Source organism: Homalodisca vitripennis, chromosome 1 (genome assembly GCF_021130785.1).
Source record: "Homalodisca vitripennis isolate AUS2020 chromosome 1, UT_GWSS_2.1, whole genome shotgun sequence".
NCBI classification, from domain to species: domain Eukaryota; kingdom Metazoa; phylum Arthropoda; class Insecta; order Hemiptera; family Cicadellidae; genus Homalodisca; species Homalodisca vitripennis.
In genome coordinates this window covers 238746425-238767244 of record NC_060207.1, presented here as the reverse complement: position 1 = coordinate 238767244, position 20820 = coordinate 238746425, and the positions used below count along the sequence as shown (strand labels likewise).

At 32.6% G+C, this 20820-nt stretch overlaps 2 protein-coding genes across 2 annotated transcripts in view; one reads left to right on the top strand and one right to left on the bottom strand.

The window, feature by feature from the left end:
• Positions 1–496: 496 nt before the first annotated feature.
• On the top strand, positions 497–11153 carry LOC124353208 (39S ribosomal protein L37, mitochondrial-like). The gene is made up of 6 exons (XM_046803103.1): positions 497–804; positions 2401–2634; positions 4232–4351; positions 6290–6576; positions 8855–9024; positions 10864–11153. The coding sequence occupies exons 1-6, from the start codon at positions 629–631 to the stop codon at positions 11107–11109; spliced, it is 1233 nt and encodes a 410-aa protein (XP_046659059.1). The 5' UTR covers positions 497–628; the 3' UTR covers positions 11110–11153.
• A 4764-nt stretch (positions 11154–15917) lies between these two features.
• LOC124353207 (histone H4 transcription factor-like) overlaps positions 15918–20820 on the bottom strand; it is a 42649-nt gene continuing 37746 nt past the window's right edge. The window contains exons 12-13 of the mRNA XM_046803102.1: positions 17537–17666; positions 15918–16130 (exon numbers count right to left, since the gene is read on the bottom strand). Coding sequence (XP_046659058.1) covers positions 15924–16130; positions 17537–17666 — 337 coding nt within the window. The 3' untranslated portion in view covers positions 15918–15923. The remainder of the gene's footprint in view (positions 16131–17536; positions 17667–20820) is intronic.

Sequence of the window (20820 nt, the reverse complement as noted above, 5' to 3'; positions counted from 1 at the left end):
TTTATGAAACTAAATCACGTAATAGGTGTTTCAAATTAAAGGATTTTTTAAACTAAAACAGTAGTAATTCAATTATTAATAAAAAAAAAAACTATCTTAATTGCGTGTATTTATAAAACGTAACAAAAAAAAACATTTTACATTTAGTTACAATTTACTATTTTAAAGAATAAACGTGTCTGACAACTTATTACATAAATAACACATGTACATCGCCATTGTGCTTGTGGCCATTACTCAAATACGATATGAATGATTTTACTTTGCTTTAACTAATTTTGATCTATATTGTTATTTAGATCACACATTCAAAATAACTGCCAATAATGAATTGTAATTAACTGTAATTAGAATGTTTTTGGAATCGACAGTTTAGGTATTTCTAATCGATAATTTGGTATAATTTTTAAATTATGGATGGCATTATGTATAACATAGATAAATACGGGTAATTTTACTGTTACATGTGGTCGCCCTGGGCAATTTTTTCAGTCGACATCAACACGGTTTGTTGTGGTTTTGTAGGTTATGTCTGTTTTTAAGTTTTAAGTCATTGTTAGGTTAATTAATTTACTCTATTATAATCTTAGTATACTAAAAGTATTCACAGTTCGTCACTGCGTAAAACATGAAGTTCACAATACCTCTAGGAAAACACAATTTATATAGAATGATGAGAAATCAATGGAAAGTGGCTCGAAAACGACCGGTGTTGAAAACGAATGCTGAGAAAGTGTTACAAGCCAATAATTTGGAACTGGTTGATGCAAATGAATTCGTAGCATCTCCTAAGAAAACGTTTGAGTAAGTTATGTTTTATTGTATTATCGACTCTTTGTATTTGAATTTTTAAACCACATGATAGATCATTTAAATCAATTTGTGTTAGGTTAGGAGAGTAGACTTTAATAAGCGGAGTGTAGCCTACACTCATTTGATTGCTATTATCGAATGGTTAGATTGTTTTTATCCGAAGGATAATACGATATTACAATTTATTTAACTTAGGCTATCATATGATTTCAGCTTATTAGTTATTTTAAAGTAAACAATAAACGACAAGGAGTAGGACTAACTAATATTTTAAGACTTTGATAATGGCTATGAATATGAGGAAAATATGTGAGATATTTCTCACAAGTGACGAGATTTGTTTAAGTAGCTTCAACATATGGGTTTGGCTCCTGGTAACAAACACGTGGGGAGAATTCTTTCCTACATTTCACCAAAGGGGTTACTTATTGATATCAACCTGGGCAAGTTATAAATATTGTAAGGTTTCTTTGGTATCCAAGTCTAGGCTATAGTTGGTTTTGTTATTTTGTAATGTCATGGTAAAATTTGTGAATTTAAAATTGTAATGTACGAGATTCTTCTTGTTACAGTAATTTATTATAACTCTTATTGTTTACGATTTTTACATACATCGAAGTTGGATAATATATTGAATTATTCGCTAATAGCAATTGCCATTTCGAGACAGCCGCAAAGAATTCACACCTTAATTAGAATAACGCAGAACAGTTCAGGGCCTGTCATAATTGACGCTGAGCCCCTGTTGGCCAGGGCATCAGCTCTTTCATTCTCAGGGATCCCCAGCAGGTTGGCTAATTGGTTAAAAATTACACAGCTTCCCCCAAACAAGCATCAGTCAGAAAATCTTACAAAATAGAAAAATAAACTTTATTTTTTTGTACATTGATAAAGTTAAAATATATATATATTTCCAAACATTATTTTTTTAACCATTTTTCAAAAATTAATTTTGAAATATATTCCCACCACATTTTATATTTCATTCTGACTTTAAAGAACATAAGTAATAGGCTACAACATATATTGATGCCTAATTAATTACCAAACTCAAGTACTTATACAACCTTTTATCATAATTTATGCCCATAGTCAGACCGCTTCTTATTTTGTAGCTTAAATTAGTAAAATTCCATGTACTCTATGTATAATAAAGTTTATTTTATGAAATTTGATGTAATGTGGCTATATCGTAACTTTCTCACAATAACTTCATTTTATAATCAGAATGTTATCCCCAAATGGTAGAAATTTTGTAAAGTTGTATAAGCCTGTTATAAAAAAAATTAGTATGACCAACTTCAAATTTAAATGCTTTTTCTTGTTTAATTTTGAAAAAGAACAATATATATAGGGCTACATGAACAATTTTTACTATGGTACTGAATGGATGAACGTTACCTCATTACGACAAACGTGTTTGAGTCCGAAAGGCCTCACACAGAATATATTTATACTGCAGAATGTATAATTATTATTAGTTACATTGGATTTTGGACTTTTCCAATCACTCCAAGATCATTCATAATGCATAGGTAATGTATAAGTGCCTTTCATATATTTGTTGAGATGAATGTATGTTGTTAGTTTCTCGTCCATTGTGGGTCTGGCACCACGTCCTGTACCCAAGGACGAGAACCACCCTCTCTACAAAGAGCAGCCATGCTTCTTCTACCGAGACCATTCTGTGCTGCTGGAAGGGCTGCCTCAAGCGTTGGCTCTCACAAACACGGTGCAGCTGGAAGCCGACACGCTGCCACCTCGGATACAGAAATTGGTTGACCAAGTACAACTCCCCAATCAGGATGAACTAGTGCAAAGGTAAGGGTATAGAATATGTCCATACTTTGCTTTGCAGAAAGTTTGTCCATTCAGTAATATTTCAAAATATATAAAGTACAGTCAAAGTTTTCCTGGGATTTCTAAACAGGGGCTAATCAAGCATTAACACGTGGTAAATTTTTCTATTTGTAGTTGGCAACACAGCTGCTTAAGGCACCAATTCTTTTGCAGCTTATTTTCTGTACTGGCGTTGAAATCTGCAGGTATTTTCTTTGTTTATTCATGGGAATTTGAAATGTATTTAAAGCAAGTTTCAGTACTTTAGTATTATTCAAAGGCCACTGTATTTGGAAGAGCTTTTTTAACTGGGTATTGTCAATTTGCAGGACTGGTTTTTATCCAAAGTTTTCTAATATGAAGCTGTGAAAAGTTTAAAAACATCCAACTTATTGAAGCCTTATTTTTATTACAATAGTTTGAACTTTTATTCCTAACATTTTTAACAAATTTCTCCAATACAGTAACAATTAAATCATAATTTCTTTTTTAGTAGAAACATGTTTAAAATGACTGTATTTCATTACATGAGATAAATTGTACAAACTACTCGAAAATAGAAATAGGTTTATTGCTGGTCTAGTTAAATCCTCGTTATAAATACACAGTATTTGTTGCTGTCAGCTTTCTTATAATCAGATACAAAAATATCATTCCAAAATTAGAAGACATTAAATGCAAACTATTCTAAACTGCTATTCAGAACTCTGTATACAAAAATATTTAGTTACCAAAGAAATCCATAATGAGTATGGTCTTTAATTGTCAATGTAGAAGTGGTCAAAATGTGGTTTCTTCAGGTTTTTTATTGGAATCAAAAATATGACATTAGATTATTAATTCTTGGATTATTGAAAAATGACATTTGTACCTTGTAGGCTACTGGTTATCCAGTAAGTTAGACTAGTCGAGCCAGCTGTCATTTACCTCCATTAGCAATCAATCATCTATTGTCAGAACACAAAGTGTATAACAACGTCATCAGTCAAAGGATAACAACAATCCATGCTAGCCTATAATTATTAAGTACAAATACATTTTTTAAATTCATCAATCCTTTAAGTCCTGGGCTTTGAGCAACTTTTAGTTCAGCATACTTGTTAATATTGCTGGTAGATTATATTTGAGGTGGATGCCACTAAAATCTGCCTGTTGCAGTATTTGTTATCTTGGCTTTTTTTCAGAAAATGTGTTCAGGTCTTTTATCCATCACGTTTACCCAACTCAAAACCGTCCTTTATCTTAAGGACATTAATATTTTATTGATTATGTACTCACAGATTCAAGGTTCAGAACTTACAATTAGAAGCTTATTCAAGTTTACAATTTTGTTTCTTTTGCTTAAAGATACTCCAAACTGACAACATATTTGAATTTAAATTAGTGAAAACAATATGAAATACTCGTAGCTATTTTACAGTTTCTCATTTACTGTTCCATTAGTGAACAGTTCTAATGCTATTTTTTCAAATATAGCATAGCAGTTCTTGTCGTTACAGAAATACACCATGATAATTTTACTTTGCAAATTAATTGTAGTGCAAAAAATGTGTATTTTTATATTAGTGCTTGTTTTTAGGTGCATAAAGACAACATGCTTGTACGATGCAGAGCAGAAGAAACTACCAGTCAGAAAAGACCCTGAACGGCCAGCCTGGAACTTTCCAAGAGATTTTGGCATAACAGAATCAAGAAAGAAGTAAGAATTTTAAACTACACTATAAATATATACCTTTAATAAGTCATTTGGACATGGTTGATGCTAATGGACATAGCGTTTATGAACACACTGTACTCTAAACTTGAAATAACAAGAATATTAGTTACCGAAATAGACACAGAGTGTAGGTCGATGTTTATTTCAGCAATCTGAATTGAACAAAGAGTTTTTTAATCATTGTTGATGCTTGTAATAAACTAAAGACGGTCTCATAACAATAACTGCTATTTCTCTTGTGGTCTGTAACACGGAATATATGTACAAACATGTTTCCTTACTCTCAAACCAAAAAGATTAGATACCTGAACTAGAATGTTAACCATAAACTAACCGGTAGAGCTACAATAACAGGAGTTGTATTAAAATTGATCTAGTTTATTTCTACAATTAGACACATAAAGCAAATGACTTAAAAAACAACTACTTCCAGTTTTTATGCTGATAATAATGAAGATTTTTGGCATTTTTCAGCCAAACTACAACTTTGAACATTTATAACTCAGAAAGGAACTTGTTATCCAATTAAGACGAGATTTTTATACAAGATGCAAATGTTAGTTTTTGAGTCTGAAATTAAGAATTATATGAAAAAATTGTTATAAAATTGCCATCTTTTATTCTTGACTAGGTGGTTTAAATCGATCCAAAATAATTTTGTATTGGATTAGTTATTATCTTGTGTGTATAGTGTTTGTTATAGGCCACTATTTAAAATGTTTAATTCTTAACACAGATTTCATTGAGCAGGTTTTGTTGATATATTGGTGGCCGGTGACTGCTTGTCTATGTATATGTATTTATGTATATATAAGTATATAACTACGAACTAAAATTAAGCATTACAAAAATGCAGGAAAAATATGTTCTCATAAGTGCGCATAACAAAAACCAAATAGCTTGAATGCTGTAAGTAGGTTGAGCTTTGTGCAATAATAGCGTTGCGGCATTATTTGTTGCCACCTGCAGCAAACATAGTAATGTTTCAAAGTTTGAAAAGGATAGACCTGTTTTAGTTAGCACCACCTTTTTGATCTTAATTTTATCTTCACGTTTTTTAATTATCATAGTATGTATTTTAAAATGAATAATTTACTAAGTTAATTAAAACTAATCTTTATGCTAGTTTTACTTGAGCACAAATCACAGAATTGTCAGTGTAACTTTTTTTAAACATTATGAGTTTACAACATATACAGATATCATAGAGTTCGACAACTGGTATCTAGAATAACACAAACACACCAAATTTTGTAATTTTGCAAGTCACTTTATTTCTGCCATATGTGGTCTAAGCATTTGGTGAATATTTGTTGTGGTATAATTAATGATTGTTAACGTAATACTTCCACTACTTTTAAATTTGTTCCAAACACAAAAGTATAATTTTACAATGGGCCATGGTCAGCTGAGGAAGCATCTTCACAGAGTCGGCATCCTTCAGGAGGATCCGCTCTGTAGAATGTGTGATGAGCAGGAGGAAACTGCTGAACACTTGCTCTTTGATTGTCCTGCAATAGCAAGGGAGCGGTATGCCATCTTTGGTAGTTTGGACAAGGGTGGTGAATTTCCCCAGGAGGACTTGATAGGTTGTTTTCGGCGGTTTGTGGAGCGGCTGAAATCATAGACTGGTAGGCCTCATGGTGTGTGTGCGCAAAAGGCCCTTGAGGCTTAAGTGCATGGCAATAGGCCGCCCCATCGAATAAGAAGAAGAAGGGTTGAAGCCACCGTCAGTTTATTTGTAAAAATATTGTCCTATTGCATTATAACATCCATTAAGTTACAAGCTCTACAAAATATTTTACCCTTTAAAAACGTCATTGAAATATGAATAACACTTCGGATAGATACATAGGCTCTCTATGTGTTTTACGAGTAGAGAAAGAGCGCCTTATTAAAATACTGAGAGGTCGGTTACAGTCGTATGCTGTGCAGTCGACTGGTTCATCTGTGTTCGCTGGCAAGCCCAGAGATTAGTCGTCAGCGTCATGTTCTTCACGACGCACCACTGTGTGCATCCCTGATGTGGGACAGTGATCCGGTCATGCTGGAAGTGCGAGCGGACATGTGCCTCGTCGCGGACAAGCCCCTGAACCCTTTGGTGGAGCCTGCGGAAGCCGAGGGGCTGGAGGTACCGGAATTGACAGTGTCGCACCCTCTCATCTCTCTGGAGGAGGACAACTTCTACGAGTTGAAAGATGTGTTCCGTAAGTTGATGAGAGTTGCCACTCAATCTTAATATCTGGCAGTAACATTTCTTGTTGTAACTGTTAATATCATATTATTCTGAATAGTAATGAGTAATTACAATGGTGATATTTATTCTCAGTTAATTACAAGATATTTAATACAATTGAGTAAAGTAAAATTTATAGTATATTAATTTTTAAACATTGGATAAACTCATTTTACAAGTAATATTTAATAACTCCCCAAAATTATTATACAATATTATAACTATTACTTAATGATTTATTAGATTACTCTATAATAATACATTAGAGGCAGTCTATTAACTATGTTACGGTAAAATCAAACTTTTCAGACACCCCTCCACTTCTTGTAACAGTAACATTATTGTAAGTTACGTTACACTGCCACCAACATCCCCTACCCCTCTAGTTTATATTATTCTAAAAAGTGTAATATAGTAGAGACAATTTTGAACTTTACACTAAAACATTATTTATTAACCCATTGCGGATCACTGACGAGCTGTGCTCGTCACGCAGCGGCCGGGCCTAACGGCACAATGACGAGCTCAGGTTGCAAAAGCGCTCTGCTTCTAAGTTTCTCTCCAAATAGTTCTATTAATGTCTGATAGATTGGGCGATCATCTTCACTTGTCAACTAAGAGTGTTTAACAAAGGTCTACGTTCAGAGTTTTCAAAAGTTTTATTAATATCCTACAGATCGCAGTTGTATGTCGAAGTTGAAAAATCATTCATTTGAGTTTACTCTCTGCTTTTTAGTGCTTCTGATTGGTTGTTTTCCTCAGCTGTTATTATAATAGTAACTAGTATCACATTTTATGGTATAATTTGCGTGTCATAATATGAGCTGATCGAAATGGAAAACTTATGATCGTCTGAACTTGATCGATATTTATTACAATAGTTCATAAACAATATAATGTATTTAATTATTTTGTTTTTAAGAATATAGATGGAGATATTTTTATAAAACGGAATCTAGTTCAACGTAGATATGAAGTGAGTATACAACAGCGAGAGATACGATGTGGCGCACCATTGCTGTTTGTTCGGCCGCCGACTGTAAATTAATTCGTGCCCGCTGGTGCCTGCGCGCCAAAACAATACGATCTGCAATGGGTTAATGTGAAACTAGAATTCGATAACTGTAGTACAACGTTGTAAATTCTTTGCTGTTTCTGCTCGGTATGTGCACTTTTATAAATTAAAATCAATGATTAAAACAATTTTTTAGATGCCTACTTTTTAGACATTTTAACTCAAATCAAAATGCAACCATAACATAGCAAGACAATCAGTACACCATCGCTCGATGTGTCACTCACTGCACTGTTAGATCGACTGTAACGCGCATGCACTGACAGGTCTTTCAGCGCCTTCTTGATTGTCGTGCAGGTCACCACATGCCTGTGTGTACATGTCACTTCTTGTCCCTTAACATGACCTGACCACTGAGTCATTTTTATTTTTGCCAACTTGCATATTTAAATTTGTGATGAAGTCAATGTTTACCTACGGTTTTATCTTATTCGAAGAATTCAAACTTCTTTCTATTTGCTTTTTTTTGGGGGGGGGAATATACGAAATTTGAAATCTTTGTGGGGAATCAGGCAAATTTTGGGAACAATTTCAAACAATTAATTGTTGAGGTTTAATAGTTACGTAACGATGCAACCAACTCAACCACCCTCCCCCATAACATTGCATAATGCTGCTGAAACCACCCCATCCTCCCTTTGGATCGATACGAAATTTATGAACAACACTAACTATATCGAATTTTTTACTTTTACTATTGCTTACTGTTAGATAAAATAAACTGTGTATCCACCCACATTAGATACGGCTTACAGACAATATAAGCATCTATAATTTGTTATATTGATTATTATAACAAAATTAATCCTCCAATGAATAATTTTAATTGTAACACTTTGTGATATAAATTCTATATATGTGTTTCTAAAGACTCCTGACGGGCCATCCCCTGACATGATAAAAAAAAATGGTTGTTACTACAAAAAGTAAATTTATAGGTGCAGTAATGGTGTACCAAGTTTTATTGCTTTACCTGTAATCGTTCAGGAATTATCAAGCCCCTACGAAATTTTTTTTATATCTTGTATATTAATTTTATGTTTCACGATTTGAAACTGAAGAAGAGGGAAGATACCAATTCTTAAAACATAGCATGTCTTTTGTCACAACTCAGTGATGGAAAATGTCCTAAATCCTAATGTAGATTTATTTTTTGTTTTTTTTTTTGCTTTAGCACTACAGCCAGACAGCAAGTTCAGCCAAGTGCAGACAGTCATTGTACACCACAATCTCACGGAGGTCAAGAACCTATTTGATGCTCCCGTGCAAGAAAGCCAGTTGCTGGGTCGCTCTCTTATGAAAGCTTACACTATGGCTGTCACCCAAGCCAGATATAACTATGGGGTGAGTCATGTTTTTTCGTACTGAAGTGTAATATATTTTATACTACATACATATACAGGATGTCCACAAATAACTGATACCTGTCAACTGTGACATGTTTGGTGCTCCCACTTTGTGCAAGCATATCTTTAAAGTGGCTGTGTTCGCTTATACATTGTCGGATTCCGTTAAAACAAGTACCATTGGAATTGTAATGAAATAGCTCAAATAGTTGGTGTCTAGTACATTTTTTATAACTATATGGGTTTTTTGTTATTTGACTTTTAATATTTTTATCAGATGCCATTTTGTTAATATTGAAGAAAATAACATTATTTTTTTTCTATTATCCGTTCAAACCTATGTGCCAAATTTAGTTTCCTTAGTTTAAATAGTTCTAGAGATATAAATTTTTGTATAAAAATACAAAATGGTGGCTGGCAGTTAAACAATACATTTCTCAACCTATATTTATAAGAAATGTTTTGCTTGAAATTATGAAAAACTATCACCCACAGAAGTTTGTGACACCCTTTTGTGAACACCCTGTATATACACTAGCAGTTACCCGTGGCTTCACACACAATTATCAAAATCAAAGGGCGTATTCTACTTAATGAGAGTATTTATGATACAATATCCTGGAGCCCTATGATATCTTTCAAACAAGAAGTATGTATTATTTCAGTGTCCATGGTTAAGAGATTAAAAAGTTAAATACAAATTTGACTTTGAATTTGTTCTATTTTAGGTTTTGTTGTGCTCAAAAAAAAATATAGTATGAGTATCAAACACCTAATTCAGCCAAAAAGCCATAAAGCCCATCTGTTTGAAATAATTTTCTGTCTAAGGCATTTCCAGTGCCATAGTTGAGTTTTCCTTGTGCCCGATCAAGAAATAATATACCGATAAAACCAACTCTGATCAATAAGCGTCTATTTTCAGCTCTTTCAATTAACTTCCTGTCTAAAATATTTCAAGCTCAATTGCTAGTTATAGTTTGCCTTTTAGTCCCGATGAAGAAAATATATTTTCTTATGTGCAACTGAAAAGCTACTGCAATAATAAAGATTCAGGTCTGACTCTTTACGTACACTTCAGGTCTAATTTATTTACAGTAAAAATTGATGCAGCCCTTTTAATCTACTTTCAATCTATATTTCTAGTGCTATAACTGACTTTGGTTTTATTATTCTGGCCAAGAAAATATATGCATACATACGCTTAAAAAAATTCAGTCAAAAATATTACTTCTGTTGCTTGTCTTTTCCTTCCGGTATCAGAGGAAGAATAAGCCATGTCATTGTTTTTCCTTAAGCTACAGTAAAAATGTCATACACAATGTCAATGGAGCCACTTTCATGTACCGTATGTGCAAACATTCACAGCTTTGTTCATTAAGGTGGGTTTTATAAAATAGTATTTCTAATGCATTAGATGGTTAAAATTTGGCACTTGTGCAATCAATAGTAAAAATTAGATATTAATTTTGTCTTGGAAATATGCATTACACAACTGATTAAGTACTGTGTATTTCGTATTTTTTTATAATTTAAGTGTAACCAAATGTTTTTGCCTCTTTGATAAACTTCAGCTGAAGTTTTCAAAACTATTTTGCCAAATCCTACAATATTCCAGGAAACTTTTCCTATTTTCCTCTTCGTCAAAACCTTCCTTGATTTCAACGAATATTGAAAAAAAAAGAAATAGCCAAATTGGTCCAGCTGTTCTTGAAGATAGCGCTTAGCGATTTTAGTGATTCATTTTTATTAATAAGATAACTAATTAATTATAATATAATTGAATCCAAACTAAAGTTACATAGATAATTCCTAACCATTGCTGTTATCCCTCTGACAGCCCCAAGTGAAGGAGTTGCCCCAGCCATTAGTGGTACAATGTGTGCAGACCGACGGCCAGAACTTCCACTTCAGCGTACTTCAGCTCCACTCTACAGAGGTGGACTGTCACCGCAGAAACGTGTACTGGAGTCTGCCGCCACTACCACTCTATGACGATTGCTCATACGTCCAGGCTGTGCCACTCTTGCAGGGCTACAACGCCCAGGTCTTCAAACAGTTGCTGGCATTCTACATCAACAATTAAATGACTCAAAGCTGTAGTTTTACCATAATAAATTGTAAATAACATGTTTACTTTCATTGCACAATCCCTTGTACCCTGTCATAACTAACAGTTCCAATATAAGGAAACCGAGCTTTGCTCGGTATTTCTTTCTGGCAAATAATGTTTTGGGATTTATTTTATGATAAACTTGTCCGCAAACAATATAACTATAAATGCCATGGCTATTTGTTGTTCTGTAATGTTCTGCATTAAAGGATGCTAGAGCATAAGATGTGTTTGTTTCTTTTTTTTTTATGAAACTCTTCCGAATATGGGTGACGGTTTAAAAAAAGATGTACTAATTCATTTGAAAATTTTGGTTGCTCAATTAAAATTTGTTCCCAAACAACAGTCACCAAAAAAATTTATATTTATTCGATTAGAAACCTGTTCTTCAGGGAAATGCAATGCACCACAATGGATACACAAAATTGCAAATGGTCCTTAGGCGTGATATTGCACAGCTGCAGTAACGGCACATTTATATGTCGGTAAATAAGTACAGTAGAGTCCCGTTAATCCGACCTAATTGGGACCGAGCCCTATTCGGATTTATGTGATTGTTCGGATTTAGCCAGAATTACAGAAAAATACGGTTTTAAACTTGAGAATGGGTCTATTTTGTTATAGAATTATCAACATTGTTTATTAAAACATGTTTTCTGACTGTTGCATTGTATTTCTTGACAAATATACGTGTTTGCGAATACTAAAGCACATTTACCGTATTTAGTGTGAGAGTTCTATTGTTAAGCAATGTGAGCGTACTGGATATTGTACGGGTCCACGCGTTCCAATAGTTGTACGAAACTACGCGTCATCCAATAGACTCTCTTCAATGCGACAGAAGACAATAACTGAATTTATGTCTTTTAACAATTAATATTGTACTCAATAATAATATCAGTACTGTACGTCCAATTTCTGTTTGAGATTTCACTTCTTAATACAGTAATTTAACTCATACTTAACCTATAAGTTTCAATTTGGTACTGTATGTAACTTCATTATTTATGTACTGTACCGTACACAATTTGTCTTAATAATATACTGTATGTCTATTTAATTATTATTGTTCTCTCTTCTTTTACTTGTCCTTCCAGATCCTCTTCAAACTCTCTCTTCTCATCTATTTTTAAGAAAGGCAATAAGCAAAAATGCGAGAATTACAGGGGGAATAACTTTGTTGTGCCATACACAAAAAATTTATGAAAAAATATTGTTGCAGAAAATTAGACCAGTACTGGAAGAAAACAGGAAGAGAGGAGCAATGTGGTTTTAGGAAAGGTAGGTCAACGGTGGATGCTATTTTTGTGATGAGACAAGTGTTAGAAAAGAGGTGGGAATACGGAAAAGATACAATGGTAGCGTTTATAGACCTACAGAAGGCATATGATAAGGTACTGAGAGAAAGGATATGGGAGAGTATGAGAAAGAGAGGATTGCGTGAGGGAATAGTAGAAAGAATAAAGAACCTGTACGGCATATGTAAAAACAGGGTGAGAATTGAAGAAAAATATACAGAAACTTTTAAAACAGAGAGAGGAGTAAGGCAGGGAAGCATATTGTCACCTTTCCTTTTCATTATAATGGATGAAATTATTCTAGAAGTACAAGGAAACAGAGGAGCAGAAGAACTTAAGACAATAGCATATGCAGATGGACATAATGATATGGGAAAATAGGGAAGAAGAGTTAGAACGAGAGTTAAACAAATGGGCAAAAGTGGCGAAGAAATATGGTTTAGAGGATGAACATACAAAAATGTAAAGTAATGAAAGTAGAGAGAAGGGATGGAAATAACAAAGACGTGTTAGTTGAAGGAAAAAGACTTGAAAAGGTGAAGGAATTCTGTTATATTAGGAAGTATCATAACAGATAGGGGCACAATAAGAGAAGAGATAGGAAACAGAATATGGAAAGAGTGGAAGTTTTTCAATATGGTGAAGAAGATTGTGTGGAGTTGGAACATTGGGAAAGAATCAAAGTATTGATGTATAAATCTTATTTCCAACCAATTTTATTATATGGAGCAGAGACGTGGACGTGGACTAAAAATGATTTAAGCAGATTGCAAGCTGCAGAAATGAGATTTTTAAGAGGGATAGAGAAGACTACAAGAAGCGATAGAATAAGGAACGAAATAACCAGAGAAAGATTGAAGGTAGTTTCACTGCAAGAGACAATGGAAGGAAGAAGAATACAGTGGATGGGGCATTGAAGAGGATGGGAGATAATAGAATGCCTAGAATAGCACTGGAGAAGGAGGAAGAAGACCAAGAGGAAGACCGAGAGGAAGATGGGAGGACCAAGTGTGGAAAGACATAGAGAGAAGGGGACTACCGAAAATACAGGTGGATGAAGAGAGACCTGGAAGGATAGACTAAAGTGGAGGAGGCTGTGTACGAGACCGTGAGAACGGAAACGTCTGACGATGATGATGATGATGTCTATTTAATTAAAGTTTTCTTTGTTTATGTACGAAATGATGCACCCATTTTCATTTTTTATGTAATTAGTTCCTATAAACTGTTCATTATCGTTATAAAATAATTCCTTCCTGGCCCTGTTCGGATTAAACCGAGACGTTCGGATTACAACGTGTTCGGATTAGCGGGACTCCACTGTATTAAGTTATAAAACGAAGTCTTCCGATTCAGCGTCTTTGCTCTTTTAATTGGTATTCTCGTTGCTCGTCATTTTCGATAGCTACACGTTGCTCCACACACTGCCACAAATCTTGTAGACATCGAAACATCTAAATCTTGAGACCTTTCTGCTTGTATAATGTTACTTAAGGCTTACAGGTATTTGACTTTAGCAGTATGTGTGGGACAAAGTATATGAAACAGATTTAATTTTAAAAGGAGTTAAATTAAATTATTCATTAACTTACAATCAAAATTTCCTTTTGGTTTGAACCATTGTTAATTATACAACCATTTTTATTCTTTGGCGTTTCTGATGAAACATCAGCTGTGAGGATTAGATTACTACTCTTGTTATGATGCATCAGATGTCATTTACTGTACAGTGTAAACAAAGAAATAAAAAATAGATAAATATTGACTTTGTAGTTTTTTATTGCTTGAAAACACGGACAAAAAGTTTTCTAAAAATGAAACCTATCTAGATTGACTTATCGCCCCTGAAACTTACAAAGCATTAGTCTTGTGGTTTACTACGGTTTTACATCCCCCCTCCTCCCAAATACACCTATATATATATATAACAAATTAGACTTCTTAGTTTAAATTTCCTTTAATATTTCGGCTTTGCCGTTTTCAAAAAGGTATAATAATAAGTATAAAATAAAAATAACACAGCAACAAAATTTACACAAGTAAATAAATAAACATTTGCATAAATAAATAAACAGGAATTTTTGAACATGTGATTAACACCAAAGAGAAATATCATGAACAGAGAAAGAATTTAGAAAAATAATTTAAAAAAAAATTATAATAACAAAAACAATTGATCATTTCATCTTTTATTCAGACTAAAGGGTACTTTTGATTTTAATATTAACTGATGTGCCTGTTCTAAATTTTCTAAGTAAATTTTGTTTCCATCTTCTGGTACTTTGCAAATACCTTTCAATGAATAACATTGTTCAAAATTATGTTTGTGGCCTAATGCGTGTTGTGAAACCAATTTTTCATCATCCTGTTTTTTAGACGAACAACGATGATTATTCATTCTTATGTGCAATGGATTGGTTGTCAATCCAACACTTTGGATATTTGTATATATATACATTAAATTTATATAAATGGCAATAGCCTTATTTAATTTCAATAAGCATTGAATCACAAAAAGTACTTGCCAGGTTCGAGTCCCGGCGGAGCAAGTACTATAAAGCACAATGTATATAAAGGAAGGTGCACTAAGGATATATATATATATATAGTATTGCAAAAAACTGACACCTGGATTTTTGTTAAAATAAAAAGGCTGTGTGTAATTCAAATGAACTTAATGTATTGAAGAGTAGTAAAACGCAAATAAAGCAGAATTAACTAGGTAACAGTTATTGAAACCTTTTGCAATGCAATATGACCTTGGGTGCACAAAACACATGGAAATGGTGTTAAAGTACTTCAACCATTGCAGATAAAGTAATAAAACTTTACACATTGATACTTGTATCTAAACACTTTTTGAAGCAAAAATCTTATTTTTCATCAAATCAGAGATGGACCACAAGGACGCTAAAGAAAATCTTAAAGAGCATAGATCGAGTAGAAGATCATATTAAAGTATTTTTATGTATAGTACAAGTATGTAGTTTCCCTGCTTTATCTGCAACGGTATAAAACTAAAGTGCCATCTCCATATCCTGTACATACATTTAGGGTGAACACAAAAAAACTAAACATATAAAGAATTTATGCCACGAAAAGTTTATTTATATAATTACCTTAAGTAATTATTTGGAAAAATAGTTTCAGTTTTCAGAATGTGACTATCTCTAAAGTATATTGTAAATTAAATATGTCAAGCGCAAAATGCATAGGAAATAACAAGTGACCGAAACATATAAATGTAGTCAACGAAATCACATTAAAATAGTTTCAACAAAGACTTTGCTACAGAATAAATATCACATGAATTTGTTTAACAATACTGAGGTATACAAGTACATTTTATTTTAAAAAACATACACACTATATAAAAATATACTAGTTAACAATACTATACAATACATTTATTAAAACTTCTATGTATTGTTCCATTTTATGCATTTTTATGAGACTTGTCAGTTTTCACACTTGTTGTGCGTGTTGTGTTTACGACGACTCTTCCTCGACATCCATACTGTCTGCGCTCGCTATGACCATCGCATTCTTCGGGATTTTGTCCCCGACCACTTCTGGCGCTGTGCAGCTGTTGATGGTGTTCCCGCTCTCGTCCTCTATAGAGATAAGTACTTGTGACATGCCACTGCTTGTGTCCGACTCTATCTTCGACACTTTGAACGATCTGGAACCATCCGCCTACAGGACAATAGAATGTCTTAAATTTGCAACCGACACAAGACGTTATCAACACTAAATTGTCACGCTTGAATAAAAATAGATGTAGTGACTTCTAAATCGGTTTGTAATGTACAGGGTGTCCTTTTGTAAATGAGTCCCCAGTGTGATCTTGGAAACTATAAAACTGACAGCAAACCTTAAATTGAAAACCCTTCCTTTGTTTTTGGAAGCATTAAAATTATGTATTTCAAACTTAACAACCACAACCATGTTCCAATACGATGGTCAACTTTATTTTTTTTCCAATGGAACACCCTGTATATAATTATTACAGAAAAAGTTATTATAAGACTATTACTTTTGGATTTTTTAAAATACTTTCCTTAATAATGGAGATATTATGAGTTTTAAGATTACTTATGGATATTTGAATATTCTAAACTGTGAATCGAATATCTTAAATTAAGAAATTTTCCTGTTTTTTTTTTTTTAAAATATTTATAATTGTGTAAACAAGAAACGTAGTTATTTTACTAATAGAAAGATAGGCGCTAGTACCTCCCCCAACTGACGAAGAGGATAGATTCCAATCCTCGAAACGTTGTGCTATATCTTTTATAACCTATAATGATGGCAAATGTCCAAAATCCTGTTATCCTTTCAAACCTTCCATCATCAATAACAAACTTTAAACACAGGTTGTTTTTTACTATGATTTTTTAGTACTGATGGCAATTATGTAGAAAAATAGATAAAAGTGCGGGATTTCATATAAAAATATCACAGAACTTACTTTAAAAAACATGCCTTTTATTCTCTATATTTATTACTTTTTATATTATTGGACAGTTTTCAAATGTTTAAGAATGGAAAAATCTGGATTTGTGATGATTCTGTTTCAAATCGTATTTAGACTAAAAAAGCTACTCAAAATTCAGAATCAGGAATCGAATTTTTAAGATTCAGAATTGGATTTAAGATGTGAAAATTCTGGATTCGCCCGTTACTAATGTGCAATAAAGTTTATGTTTTCAAACTAGATGAAATTCAACATAAAATGGCTTTCATGTTTATAATTTTTAACAATTTAATTTAATAGTATAGTCTCTCAATCAAATATGTTCTATCATATATTTTATATCATACAAAATGCAAATTTTGCTTTCCTATTGCAATTAAAAATACTAACATTAAGATAAAACGTGATACGAGTAGTAAATATTGGATCATAATGCACTTTAAATGAAAAATGAAACATACAAAAATTACATAAAATAATACAGAACAAAAACATCTATAACTAACGTAGTAGCAATTTATTCATTACCATTTTAATGTGATAATTTTATTGTTTTGACAGATACTTTTGACTCCGATAATATTGCTGGTAAGAAAGCAAATGAACAATAACTATGGGAGTTTACCTGCAAGGGAGTGAGCTTGAAGTTGTTCTTTGACACAGACAGATCGGAAGTCTTGTTCTCACCGTACAACTTGACACTCTCGTAGCGCACGGTCTGTAGCCTGTAGGTGCCATCTTCTTGTCGGTGGTATCTGACAATTCAATTACAATCAGCTTACTACCTTTTAAATGAATAATAAAATATGTTGTTCTTGATAAATATTTTTAAAAGGGAGACGATGTTTGTTCCTCGTCAAGTCTGTTAATAGTAGCTTATGTTAATATGGAAATCCATAGACATCAGAAGGAATGAGATCATACTATTACCATAAAAATGAAGTATGCTATAAGCAGTTAAATTTATCAAATTTTTACTTAATATTATTTAAAATTGTTAAACTCTCCAGAGATCTTTTGGAGGATTGTTCCATGTGTCTAGGCAATCATAACCTTGGGTCAGAAATGTTTTAGGGAAAGTTTGAAATGCTTAATAACATTACTAATAAGATTACAAAAGTTTTTAACAATAACACATGTTTACAGTTTAATACAACAATTTTTGCACCTACACCGTTACAATCGACTGGTAAATAATGTATATATACGATCTTAACCATTGTAACACACATTAATATTCGCTTAAGGATATAGGGAAAATAGTGTTTATCTCTTATGGTAGTGCTGTGTAATAAAAGTGACTGTTAGTGAGAACAAACTAATTGGTGACTATTGATTTCTTAAATATATTGTAAATAAAGTCCAATTGAAGGGACTCAATACTCAAGCTTAATTTGTTAAACTTTGATTTATAAGTATTCAGATTATTTAAAAGCATATCCTAAGTATAGGAGATTTAATTATTTGAAGATTTTTTGATTGAATTTAGAGCTCAATTTTCTACCTCAAGTACTTATTATAGAGCTCAAATCAAGCAATAAAACACTAATAGACAGGTGTTAAAACCAATAGGACATCATAAACTATACTTTCTAACATATAATAGTCCTAGGCATACCATGAAATCATAGAATTATATATTGAAACTACACTGATATAATTACTCCACTTAATTCTTCAAACTTTATAAAGTATAGTACAAATTACGCTCAATTAAATACTTAACAATTAACTGTTGTCTACAAGAGAACACATTAGCAAAATAAGAAATGTGCTGTGTGTATGAGTACATTGCTTGAGAACTTGAACTGACAGGCAAATGACATTCTGACACTACTTTTTTACCAGCTAGTTATAGCTCACTTGGCTAATTGACTGCACTGGGGTTCATATCGGCTGGAGATCCTGAGTTCAAATCCTGCTCATGACATTTATTTTTGCCAAGAATAATTTTATAGAAATTAATTATTGAGCCTATATCCGTAATTTTTATTTTTAAAAATAGACAATAAAAAGAATCTAACTATATTATAGTATTAAAAACAATGATAAAATATATTTTAAGTAAAAATATATAAACTATACTCAAAAATTCCTCAGTTTAATTTAATTAGTGGATGTAATAAATAAATTTAAAAAAATTATAAAAAAGAGATTAGGAAAAAGAAGCTAACACGATAAGTGAAATAACTTTGAAAAATTAAAAACAATGTTGAAATGGGATTTGCTGCTGAAGACAATATGTTTGCAAAGGTGAAGGGTTTTCCACCATGGCCGGCTAAAAATAAAAAATATTATACATCAAGATAATAATACGTAACTACAATGTTGAATTTTTATGGTACTCATGAATGGGCAAAACTAAAATTCTCAGATTTGTATTTATACAATGACAATAAAGCGGAGCTTGGTAAACCCAAAACAAGAAATCCAAAATTTAACAAAGCACTGCAAGAAATTGAACAATCTATATCTGAATATTCCAATGAAATTTCCATAAATATAGAAAATGAGTGTGTGCAGTAAATGAAAGTGTTTCGGTCAACAACAGGTTGGAGAGGAGAGTGGCTGAGCATGCTTGTGAGTTACACAATATATTTGGGCAGTTGATTTACAAGCATGGATCTGATGATTGAAATTCTGCAAGTAACTACAAATATTCTTGATGAATATAATGAAACAGTAATAACAAATAATTTACTGAAAGCCCAGATTGAGGAGTTAGAAAGTAAATGTACTCACATTGAGAAAGCTTTAAAAAAAGAAAAATCACTTCGGTTGGAGGAGCTTGAGTTGTCTGTATGTATGGAAGCGGATGTGGAAATGGATGTACAAAAACACAAAGACACTATAAAGACATTGACTCAAGACTTATCTATTTATATTGAAGACGCTAAAATTAAAAACAAGGTAATCGAGGAGCTCAATGCTAATACAACTTTTTTAAACAATGAACTAAACCAACTAAATCAAGAAAATAGTTTACTTAATAGCAGAATTAGTCAACTAAAACTAAATATAGAGAATGAAAAATTGAAGTTCACAAGTCAGGTAAATGACTTTAAGTCTCTTGAAAACACCCTAAAACTACAAATAGCACAATTTGAACAGCACCAGAGTAATCTGAACATCAAAAACTTAGATGGTAAAGATGGTATTGTAAATGCTCAGGAAAATAATTTGAATTTATGTACTACATTGTTGGCAAATTAATGGATCCAGGACGATGTAATTTCATTGTATTTTGATTTCCTTCTTCGAAGTATTGTGATGGAAGATGTCTATTTTATGAACCCATGTATTAGTCAAGCTATTAAGTGTGCAGAAAATATTGATGGTTTATTGGAACAGGAGATGATTAGTAAGGCCTATGTGTTCATACCAATTAATGATTCTAAGGGGAGCAATGGAATTCAGTGGTTCTCATTGGAGCTTAATGTTGTATGCCAAAACAGAAAAAACATTTTATTACTTTGATTCAATGAAAAATTACAATCTTAACCATGCCAAAGATATATTCACAAAGATGGAGTCTCACATGTGTTTCATCAGGGCCATGTTGTTTCATTGAAGTAAAGTGCCCACAACAAAAAGATGGCATTGAGTGCGGCGTCTACATGCTTTTCTTTGTGGATTGGGTGATAAAAATAATATGGGCTCAGGAGGATAGTGGGACTTTTGACTTTTAAAGGATGTTTTGATTCTTTTGAGATAAATGAGTGATATAATCCAGAAACGTTCTATTGTGACCTACTTAACATACAATCTACAATACAAGAAATTGAGGGAAAATATTGCAAAGGAATTGATTTTTTGTATTTTGAATGGAAAAGGAGACCTCAAAACAAATCAATCCCAGGTAAATATTTATGAGCCCCATGTGATTGCCAAAGAACGGGCACCAGCTAT